Source organism: Rhinopithecus roxellana, chromosome 8, assembly GCF_007565055.1.
Source record: "Rhinopithecus roxellana isolate Shanxi Qingling chromosome 8, ASM756505v1, whole genome shotgun sequence".
NCBI lineage: Eukaryota > Metazoa > Chordata > Mammalia > Primates > Cercopithecidae > Rhinopithecus > Rhinopithecus roxellana.
This window is the reverse complement of record NC_044556.1, coordinates 134642132-134654654: the sequence shown is the minus strand read 5'-3', so window position 1 is coordinate 134654654 and position 12523 is coordinate 134642132. Positions and strand designations below refer to the sequence as shown.

General features: G+C 38.3%; 1 protein-coding gene across 2 annotated transcripts in view; it reads right to left on the bottom strand.

Annotated features, from left to right (window-relative positions):
* Positions 1–12523, bottom strand: part of C8H1orf21 (chromosome 8 C1orf21 homolog) — a 247411-nt gene that overhangs the window by 33433 nt on the left and 201455 nt on the right. The window contains exon 4 of one of the 2 annotated variants that reach the window (XM_030935795.1): positions 4728–4804. In XM_030935795.1, the coding sequence (XP_030791655.1) occupies positions 4728–4804 (77 nt within the window). Of the gene's footprint in view, positions 1–4727; positions 4805–12523 lie in introns of those variants that run through there. The other variant, XM_030935796.1, reaches the window with a different exon arrangement.

Here is a 12523-nt window from a genome sequence, read left to right as displayed (position 1 = left end):
GTACAGTGCATGGGTTGTGTTAGAAAAGACTGAATGGAAGTGAGGCTTTGTTATTGTCAAAGCCCGATGCACCAGACAGGCACCTCTAGATAACCTGCATTGTCACTGGAAGTGTGTCAGACATTGCCGGGGAAGCAAATGCCCACAAGGGTCACCTGTGCATCGTCTCAGATATGGTGTCATCTGAAAGCAGGAGGCCTTACTCTGCTGTTCTCCATGGGATTGTTTCAGAGAGAAGAAGAGAAATCTCTTCAATGAGACAATTTTTATTCTGATGAAATAAAAATTTCCCCATATCAACTGATTCCCGTCTAGATAAACATGGGTCCCCTCTTCCCATGTGGAAGAAACTTATCCACACAGTGGCATGAATACGTGTTTACCTTCAAGAGTACAAACTGCACTGTGGAAAACAGTCCCTGCATAACGACTTTATTCTAAAATCCTTTCTGATGCACAATTTGATGATGATTGTGAGTGGGGAAGATGAGGAGGAAGAGCTCACTGGCTTTTCTATCTTTTTTCAAGATATTAGAAAGGGATCACTGAATTGTTTATGACTTAAGTTTATAAAGGATGAATAATTGATTCTAAGATTCACTTACAAAAGATTCATTAGCATTCACTTACAAAAGCCTGCACATTGGTACCTGACTTAACCAGTAAGGCTCAACAATTTCAGTAATCCCTATTTCTCTCTAGTAACTCAAACTCAACCTTGGAAAACTCAATGCACCACTGGAGCACTCCCTGTGGCACTTAGTGCTGGCAAAGCTCTTGTGAGTTAACTCTGCACCCTCAAACACTCTTCTTCCTGAGACTTCTCAGCTTCATGGGACTAGGGATGACAATATGATGGCATCTTAATGCAAAGTAAACAAATTAATGAATGATGGGCAAAATGGGCTTTAGAGTTAAAAGATATGGGGCTTTCACTTTTAGTGTCTTAAAAAAGTAAAATCTACAAATGATAAAAAGTTAAGCACAAAAGTATGAAGAGGCAAAGTCCTAATTCCCTAATACCTCACCCATGAAGCATGGCAGAATAAGCCACCCTAAAATACGCCCACTTTGGCATAAGGACTATTTTGAGCTAAAGGTAACCGAAAACAGCAGGTGCAGGAAGGGAATTCTGACCTCCTCTTTTCTTCCTGAAAGTAGGAGATGAAACTCCCATATGATCAGGGAGGAGGAAAGAAACACCAGGAGGAAAGAAACATTCTCATCACCAGAGACAGGGAGTCAAGGCCAAGACAATTCTGTACTAAGAGACTTCGTTAAAATAATTTTTTTCTTCCTTTAGTCTCCCCACATATTTCAGGTGCTTTTCCACAACTATCTCTGTTTATTCAACCTAGTATACAAATATGTGGGTTTTGTCACTTCTTGGGTCTTCATTTTTCTATAGGGGCTCCCATGTACATGTAGAAATTGATATCTTTTCTCCTGTTAAATCTGTCTCATGTCAATTTAACTCTCAGGCCCAACCAGAAACCCTGAGAGGGTCAGAGTAAAGTTCTGCCTCCCCTGCAAAAATGAAATGCAATTACCAGGTGGGTCCCTGGTAAATCTTGACCTGAACACAGTTTTTCCTTCATGATCATCATTATTTTTCAACTGGACCTCAGAGAAGCAGATTCATCCTAACCCTCATTCTGTGACAGACCCCTACTAGTAGCTCATGCACAGCCCACTTTTATTTACGTTATTTTGTTTTTTAAAAGTAGTATAATAAACACCTGTGAAACCAAAATAAAAAACAAAAGCGAAGACCTTGACAACCACCCATAGCCGACTCCATGTGAGCTCCCATCCGTGTGTGTGTTCCCACAACCCAATGTAACTATCACTCCCTCACTTTGCTTTTATATAGTTTTAATGCATCCCTTTGTGTGCCTTTAAAAGACAGACTATTTCAGTTGTTTTCAACTTTATAAAGTGCATCATGTTCTATGTAATCTTTCAGGACTTACTCTTTTCCTGTAATATTAGACAGCTAGGGCCCATCCAATATTGTACACTGCTGCTGTGCATCTGTTTGAACTGCTGACTAATATCCCATTGTGTGACTATAGTGTAGTGCATTCATGCAGACTCCTGTTAAAGGCATATGGGTTGTTTCTAATATTTAAGGCATTTTTACCAAGTGCCAGACAATGCCACAAGCAGTGGGCATACCCTATTTCATTTGTTCTCCAGCCCCACAAGACAGGATCTTTCACTTCCATTTCTCTCTGAGAAAACTGAAGCTCAAAGACAGTAGATCACTTGACTGATATCAAATTAAAGCATTAAATGAAGGTATGAGGATGACATGCCTTCAATGGTGGTATGAGGATGATCTACCTTTATGGTATGGGACCGTCCTTCCACTTATGGGGAAAAAGAAGCCTCATCTTATTTTATGCATCAGTACAGTAAATTGATCCCGCATGTCAGCAAGTAGGAAAAGTAAAACTCTTCTCTTGGCCCTCCAGAAAGATTTCTTAATTGAATTCCAGGAATCCAATGTTTTGATTCACAGTTTGAAATACATACACACATGTATGTAATGTGTGTACACACACACACAGGCACACACAAGCATACTGCTGTGGGGAAAACAGAATTTTCTCCTCTGAAAGCTTCAGCACTAGCCAGTCTGTGAAGCATGCTGCTTCAGGGTGTCAATGTTAAGTAAGTATTCTTTCAAACAGAAAAGAGAAATTCTCCTCCGTTCAATCTCTCTTTATAACTCTGAGATAAGGGAGGTATTTAAAAATAGCATTTTTCAGATATCCTGGATGATAAGGTGGTTTGGCTGTGTTATCAAATATCTGCTGTCCCCAAAGGCAGATAAAGTAGATGAAAGTGATCAGCAGTGAGGTGGGCTACGGAGGTTGTGACCATAGCACATTTACCTGAGGGTGAAAACATCAGCCGCATCATTACACTGACATTGTAAATGGTAAGTGGATTTTAACACGTCCAGTTTTCTTTGAAAGTAAAAATTAAATGACAGAGCCCATTACCTACCCCCTGAGGTCTCCTAACTGCGACACCACAGTGGCCATAGCTGCTGTGATTGCACAGACACTGAGCCAGGGTAAAGTGATTATGTATTAGGTAATTTTTGTCACAATTTTCTGGAAGAATCAGAGATAACATACCTTCTTCTGCTTATGATTTTGATTTACGGGGCTATTGATACATATATGTAATAGTCAAATTTATTTTGGGGTAGGGGCGACTGTGTCAAATGTACCAGTGTCATCGGTACTCTCAAGAAATTTGTCTCCATTTAGGTGAAACACCAACAGATTTGTAGCCTCTGGCACAACACAGCCTCTTTGAAGGAGAGGACAGCTTCAAAGTCATACAAAGTACATTTTATCATTAAGGTTAGAGTCACTTCTAGAACAATCTAGAAAACTACTCGTTATTGTTTTTTAACTTTTGAACGTGCAATGACCTTTTAAATGAAACATTTAGGGATAGTCATCTGTTGGTAATCAACAATCATATTTTCAAGTTTCTACTATAAGTGGGAAAATGTATTAGGTACTCTACAGATCTTCATGTGATATAATCTTTTTCTCCAGGTTAATTTTTTTTCTTTTCTTTTAAACTTTCCAGTTGTGATACACCTAACACACAGAAGACATATAATGTTATTTGTACATTTTTTTTTTTTTTTTTGCAAAATAACAATTGAATGTTCATGTAATTACCAGCCAGATTAAGAAATAGAGCCTCTGGTTCCATTGTCTTCCATTTGGTCAGAAACAACTAATATTCTGAATTTAATGTCTTTTCATTTCCTTATATATCTTTATTGTTTTACCATATACTAATAGACAATATATGCCTTAGTTCTGCTTTTTTGACTTCATGTGAATGAAACCATATGTAGACATGTACCACTGCTTACTCTACTGCCTCATCCTTACGAGATTCCTCCATCATGATGTGTGTACCTATAGTCACTCATTTTCACTGATTTATAGTATTCCTGCAGTTTAGATGCCACAGTTTAGTTACCCATTATATTTTCAATGGACATTTGGGTTTTGCCTTTAAGAGCTTTAAGAGCTTCTTAATTTTAATACAGTCATATTAATTAATGATTTTCTTTAAGAACTACATCCTTTGTGTCTTACTCAAAATTCTTCCCTACCTCATGGTCATGGTGATAGTCTTCTCTGTTTTCTTCTAACTGACCTACAAAGTCAGCTTTGTCATGTGTTGTAGGTCTGTTTTCTTTATTCTGTTCTGTTACACCAACCCACACTTTCTCAATTACTAAAGCTTTATATTAGATCTTAATTATCTGGTAGGCAAAATGGAATTCACTCTGAACACATTTTTAGCTTTAAAAACAATGCAGTTGTCCCTTGGTATCTGTGGGGGATTGGTTCCACAACCTCCCTGCAGATACCAAAATCTGCAGATGCTCAAATCCCTGATATAAAATGGTACAGTATTTGCATAACCCCCACACATCCTCCCATATACTCTAAATCATCTCTAGATTACTTATAATAACTAATGAAGTGCCTACACATCACTTCATTCACATGAATTCAACATAGTACTTGGTGTGCGGCAAGTTCAAATTTTGTTTTTTGGAACTTTGTAGAATTACTAATTTTTGAATATTTTTGATCTATGGTTAGTTGAATCCATAGATGCAGAATCCATGGATATGGAAGGCCGACTACATAAGGAAAACAGAAACTAGAACTTACTTTGCTCTGGGTTGATGAACTAATCCCGGAACCTCTTTATTAGTTTTAAGTCTTACATTTGAGCTGGCACTTTTTTCCTGAAACACATAAACACACACATGTAAAAGACAGGATTAGAATCCACAATTAAACAAGTGTATGAGTTTTATCACAGAAACGTTCAATCTGTTTGGGCCCTGTACTATGGCTGGTTACCTCACAAGGGCAAAAAAGTCCTTGCAAAGATGACACACAGAACAGGTAGAACCTGCCAAACAGGGAGCATTGCTATGAAAAGAGAAATTAGCTTTATAACAACTGTCACTCTGTTTAGAAAACAATGTGCAGTTAATATTTAATTCTTTAACACTAATAGTAATGAATGAAAGAACAGAAGATCTAGTATCAAGAGAAACAAAACAGCAGCAATACAATCACAGCCTTTGTTCACTTGCTCAGGTTAACTGACTTCCGAGCAATTTATTTGTAAAAGACAACTGCATTTACTGAGATGTAAAGTTTGCTGAAGGCCCTAGCTGTGACAGGAACAGGAACATGACTAAAACCCACAACAAACGCTGAGATTGAATTCAGTTGAGTTAATGCAATTCAATCCTAGCCTGTATTCAAGAAACACTTCTTTGGCTTTTAGCCCGACCTAATATCTTATTCCCAATAACTAGCCACATGGGAAGGAAATACTCTCAAATCTTAAATACTAGTATATCAGTAAGGACATGATCTCAATGATACTACTGCTCTGTGTTTTTCAACATTATCTTAAAAAGATATTCAAGGTAATTTATAATTTGCTCACGAAACATACCCCTGAAATGAAAGGAAAGACCACTCTGAACCTATGTAACAGGTGACTATATACACTTGAGGAACTTGACGTAAGGCCACAATTAAAGACCAAGTCTAGAGTGAGGAATAAAAACTGCCATGGGCCGATGCAACATTCTCATCACATGCAGAGTGATGTGGGATGACACATAAAAAAGATGGTTCCCAAATGAGCTCTTTTTGAGGTCCTATTTCTCCTAGCACAGCAGAAGCCACCTAAGTCAGTGAAACTCCAATGACTTACACATTCTGGTTGTTTGTTATTAACCATCAAACATGAGCTTATGTGCCTATCATCAGTACTCCAAAAAAATATGTGATTTTGTTTGTGTTCTTTTAGGAAAGAAACAATCATAAATTTCTTGCAGTCTATCTTACCTTCTTTACCTTATACTAACTTCAGAATGTTTTCATGAACATCTAAGAAGGATAAAACATATTGTTCGGTCTATTGACGTACGTCAGGGAATGGCAGATGAACACTCCTAATCTTTTACACAGCAGGTGGGAGAAATTAGAAAACCTGAATGCACTCACATCAGAAGGTCAGGGCCCATGTCCTTTCTTTACCACATGGGGTAAGAGGCCTTGCACTTCATGGGAGGCACTCAGCAAATACTGGTGAATGAATGAATGAATGATGTCAGCAAGTCATTCACTTGTTTTTAAAATTTAGAGGTAAAAATAGCTCAAATGCAATCTCTTTGTAGGACTGAAGACATAGGTTCTTTCCAAGTTGGTCCTTTTCTCCTTTAAATCTTAGGTTGTCTTAGATTAAACACTGAAAATGAACAAGACCTTACCCTCTTTCTCTTTCACATAATTTCCACAACTCTTTGAGCTTAAAAGAAATGCACATTGCTGAGGCAGTAAAGTGACTTCTAATTCTGAAAATCCAAAGGATATACAGTGGTATACTATTTATATTCCATTTATTTAACTGTACCCTTGAAAATTATGTTGCCTCAGCAAGTCTTTCTTAAAAGCCCATTCTGTGGTTGCTAAGTAAGGAACAATCTCCCCAAACAACAGAGGCTCAATGGACAAGCAGGACTGAGAACAAGCCGGCCCTCAGTAACACATCACTCCCAGGAGTATACTTCCAGGGCCAAAAGTGAGACAGAGGCAACAGGAAGAAAAGCAGTTTTGGATTTCCCATATAATTTCAAAAGAAACTTCCTTCTACTATGTATTTACAATGTGTTCGCTCAGTTTCACAAATTTTCACTCACCAAGACCAAAAATAACCACTCACTGAGCACTTACTGTAAGTCAGGCATTATTCTAAGCACTTACACATATTAATTCATTTTAACATTCACAAATATTTCTACATATTAACTCATTTTTATGCCTATAATACCTCTCACAGATGGGTTCCATTATTATCCCCATTTTACAGATGAGGAAGCTGAGGCATACAGAGGTGAAGCACTTACCTGAGACCATACAAGTAATAAGCAGTAGCACGGGGATTTGAACCCAAGCAGTGTGGCCCCAAACTCCATGCTATTCGCTACTAGGCCAGCATTTCTCAAACTTTTTACAGGCAAATGTCACCATGCCTGGCTAATTTTTATATTTTTGTAGAGATGGGGTTTCACCATGTTGGCCAGGCTGGTCTAGAGTTCCCTTACCTCACATAATCTGACTGCCTTTTACCTATCAAGACCCTTTTACCTATCTCCAAATTTTGACACATTTCATTGTACAACATAAAAAAATGCCATTTGTTAAAATCACCATCAATATCATCAGAAAACCATTGACGGAAGCTGTCAAGCTCATGGTAGTGAATGTAAGTTTTCCAAACTTCCAGATTTTGCCTAAAGTTTGAATTTTATCAATGGCAAGAGATACTGTCAGTTATTTTTCTTGAAGTGTCAGGCTCTCTTATTCTTTTTTAAGAAAATGATTTACCAAATACCAGGTCTGAATATCCATAATTTATCTGCCAGAGATCCATATTTTAAAAATAGAGATGATGTCCCATAAAAAACAATTCCTAGTTCAGCTTTCAACTCAATAGACTACGGAGGTGCTTTTTTCCATGATAACCATCTAACTTGGACATGCAGAAGAAATGCTTTATGCATACTTCCCATTTCATCACACAGGCTATTAAAAAGCTATGCATCCAAAGTCTCAGGATACAAAATCAGTGTACAAAATCAATGTAAACCATGGCCGGGCACAGTGGCTCATGCTTGTAATCCTAGCACTTTGGGAGGCCGAGGCAGGCAGATTATGTGAGGTAAGGGAGCTCTAGACCAGTCTGGCCAACAGGGTAAAACCCCATCTCTACAAAAATATAAAAAATTAGCCAGGCATGGTGACATGTGCCTGTAATCCCAGGTACTTGGGAGGCTAAGGCAGGAGAATCGATCATGACCTGCACTCCAGCCTGGGCAACAGAGCAAGACTCTGTCTCAAAAAAAAAAAAAAAAAAAAAACATAAAAAAACCCAAAAATCACTAGCACTCCTATACACCAACAACAGTCATGCCAAAAGCTACTAGGAATGCAGTCCCATTCACCACACACACACACACACACACAATACCTAGGAACACAGGTAAGCAGGGAGGCGAAAGATCTCTACGAGAACTACAAAACACTGCTCAAAGAAATGAGAGATAATACAAGTGGAAAAAACATTCCACGCTTATGGATAGGAAGAATCCATATTGTTAAAAAGGCCATACTACCCAAAGCAATTTATAGATTCAATGCTATTTCTATTAAGCTACCAATGTCTTCACAGAACTAAAAAAAAACTATTTTAAAATTCATATGGAACAAAAAAAAAGGTCCAAATAGCCAAGGCTATCCTAAGGAAAAAGAACAAAGCTGGAGGCATCACCCTACCCAACTCTATGCTACAGGACTATAGCAACCAAAACAGCATGGTACTGGTACAAAACAGACACATAGACCAATGGAACAAAATACCCAGAAATAAGGCTGCACACCTACAACTATCTGATCTTTGACAAACCTGACAATAACAAGCAATGAGGACAGGATTCCCTATTCAATAAATGGTGCTGGAATAACGGGCTAACCATATGCAGAAGCTTGAAACTGGACCCCTTCCTTACGCGATATACAAAAATGAACTCAAGATGGATTAAAGACTTAAATGTCAAACCCAAAACTATAAAAATCCTGGAAGACAACCTAGGCAATAGCATTCTCGACATAGGAATGGACAAAGATTTCATGACAAAGACACCAAAAACAACTGCAACAGGAGCAAAAATTGACAAACGGGATCTCATTAAACTAAAGAGCTTCTGCTCAGTGAAACAAAATGAAACAAAAAACAAAAAACTATCATCAGAGTGAACAGACAACCTACAGAATGGGAGAAAAATCTTGCACACTATGCATTTGACAAGGTCTAATATCCAGCATCAATAAGGAACTTAAACAAATTTACAAGAAAAAAACCCCCAAACAACCCCCATTAAAAAGTGGACAAAAGACATGAACAAGCACTTCTCAAAAGAAGACAGACATGCAGCCAACAATCACATGAAAAAAAGCTTAACATCACTGATCATTAGAGAAATGCAAATCAAAACTGCAATGAGATACCATCTCATATCAGTCAGAATGGCTATTAAAAAGTTGAAAAATAACAGATGCTATTGAGGTTGTGGAGAAAAAGGAACACTTATACACTGCTGGTGGGAGTGTAAATTAATTCAACCATTGTGAAAGACAGTGTGGCGATTCCTCAAAGATCTAAAAACAGAACTACCATTTGACCCAATCATCCCATTACTGATTATATACCCAAAGGAACATAAATCGTTCTATCATAAAGACACATGCATGCACATGTGCATTGCAGCACTACTCATAATGGCAAAGACATGGAATCAACCCAAATGCCCATCAGTGGTAGACTGAATAAAGAAAATGTACATACACACCATGGAGTACCATGTAGCCATAAAAAAGAATGAGGTCATGTCCTTTGCAGGAACATGGATGGAACTGGAGGCCATTATCCTTAGCAAACTAACAGAGGAACAAAAACCAAATATCACATGTTCTCAATTATAAGTGGGAGCTAAATAATGAGAACACATGGACACGTAGAGGGGAACATCACACACTGGGACCTATTAGAGGGTGGAAGGTAGGAGGTGGGAGAGGATCAGGAAAAGTAACTAATGGGTATTAGGCTTAATACCTGGGTGACGAACTAATCTGTACAACAAACCCCTATGACATGCATTTACCTATATAACAAACCTGCATGTGTACCCCTGAACTGAAAATAAAAGTTAAATAAAGGTATGCATACAAGCCACAACATTTTATAAAACTAAATAATTTTTACAGCTTCATTGAGGGCATTCTTAAGTGAAAATAGTGGTGGAGAATACAATGACTACTAATAAGGTTTGATGCCAATGCCTTGGTTTAGACTAAGTTTACCTTACTGTTTAAGGTGAGTTTACCTTACTGTTGCCATTGCAGCATCAGTGCATATGTTAACACCATGAAAAAGGCAAATAGCCTCTTAGTATCATTAGGAAAATGGCTTCAAGGACTCCCTGAGAAAGTCTCAGGGACCCCCAGACTACACTTTGACCATAGCACCTCTCTATTTCTTTTGCATAGAAAAGAACTATTAATTATTTAATTATGCTACGTGCCTTATTTTTAAAAACAAATATTTAACAGCCTGATGGGGTAAAATTTACATTCTATAAAATTCCCCCACTATAACTATATGATTAAATGATTTTAGTAAATTTATAGAGCTATGCAGTCATCACCACAATCCAGTTTCAACATAGTGCCATCATCCCAGAAAGCTTCTTTATCACCATTTACAGGTCATTTCTGCTCTCATTCATAATGCTGGGCAACCACAGATCTGCTTTCAGTCTCTAGAAATTTGCCTTTCCTAGATTCATATCATGAAATCACACAATATTTAGCCTTTTTGCCTAGCATTTTTCACTTGGCATAATGTTTTTGAGATTCATCCAAACTGTAGCATATAATAGTATTTTATTTTCATTGCTAAATAATATTCCAATGTATGGATACACCACATTTTGTTCATCTCCCCATCCCTTGATGGACACTGATACTGTGTTCAGTTTGTGGTTATTATGAATAGCAATGTTATGAACATTCGGATAGAAGTCTTTTTGCAGACATGTTTTCAATTCTCTAAGGTAGATTCTTAGGAGTAGAACTGCTAGATTACATAGTAGGTTTATGTTTCATTATTGAAGACATTCCAGACTGTTTTCCAAGGTGGCTGCACCATTTTATATTCCCATCAACAATGCACAATGGCTGTCGTTTCTCCACATCTGCACCACCAACACTTGGCATTGTCTTTTCAACTATTGTCATTCTAGGTAGTGTGTAGTGGGATCTCATTGTGGGCTTTATTTATTTGAAAAACATGATTTTTTAAAGCTTGTTATATTGTGTATCCTCCAGAAAATTTGCCTTGGGAGCATGTGTATACTTACTGGTTGGCTGCATTTGCATAAAGAAGTCCGTTTTACATTTGTTTATAAACATTTAACTTCTACTTTGGGATTTGTTTGTTGGGAAAGGGTAGGTTTAAAGAGACCTGTGAAGAAGAAGAGGAAGAAGAGGAAGAGGAAGAGGAAGAAGAAGAGGAAGAAGAGGAAGAGGAAGAGGAAGAGGAAGAAGAAGAGGAAGAGGAAGAGGAAGGAAGAGGAAGGAAGAAGAAGGAAGAAGAAGAAGAAGGAGGAGGAGGAGGAGGGGGGGAGGAAGAAAGAAGAAGAAAGAAGAAAGAAGAAAGAAGAAAGAAGAAAGAAGAAGAAGAAGAAGAAGAAGAAGAAGAAGAAGAAGAAGAAGAAGAAAAGAAGAAGAGGAAGAAGAAGACAACAAACCAACAGGGCTGGAAGGAGGAGGAAGGAGAAAGTGGTGGGAGCAGTGAGACACGTGGTTCACTATCAGAAGCAGCTCAGATGGAGCAGACCCAGCAGAGGGGGCTGAGAGCCAGGCAATACCTGAGGTGCTCCAGAAATAAGAAAAGAGAATTAAATTGCGAGATGACAGATGAAGTAACTAAGACATTGTTTCCCTTAGCAAGAAAAAACGATTTTGATGGTTTTTGACACTTGTGAACTAAGTACTCTCCTTAAAATAAACTGAGACCAACTGTGACTAAGATAAACGCTTTTGACAGGCTCTCCACAGGCAGTTCGTTTTTCATCAGCCATCCACATTTGAATCAGAATCATCTGGGATGTGTGTTAAAATAGAGTTTCCCAGGCCCCACTCAAGACATCTCAAGTGGGAGTCTGTGGAAGGTGAAGCCCAGGAATCTGTATTTCAACAGTCTTAGGTTATTCTTCACTGAAAAAAGTTTGAGAACTTCTATTTCAGAGGAAAGATCCTTTACACTTAGTATTTCCCCATTTGGCTCTCTATGGCTCCAGCTTTCAACCTAAGCCTTGGGGCTCTGTGAAGCTGCCTCAGGGTCGACAGGGAGACCCACCAGACCAGCAAAGTCTTTTAACTTTTTTATTATTAATATTTAGGGGCTCCATCAGTTGGGAAAAACATCCATTTCTCAAAAATGTTTGCAAACTGCTGTCAGGTAGTGACAGATTTATTTAAACAGCAAATCAAACAAGTTTTTCCTTTGCTTGGAGTAATTTTATTTCTTTATGAATAGAATATACTTGTCAGTGTCTAGAGTAAACTGATCACTCTCTTCTTAGTTTCTCTGATGCTGAAGACAGTCAAACTCACTGTACTTATGCTGTCGTCACGAGCTTCCCAATCCCTTATTCCCTTTGGTATCTCCCAAAGGGAAAGTGAGAATACCAAGAGGATCTTCTTTAAAACATTACTGCCCGGGCACAGTGGCTCATGCCTGTAATCCCAGCACTTTGGGAGGCCGAGGCGGGTGGATCACCTGAGGTCAGGAGTTTGAGACCAGCCTGGCCAACATG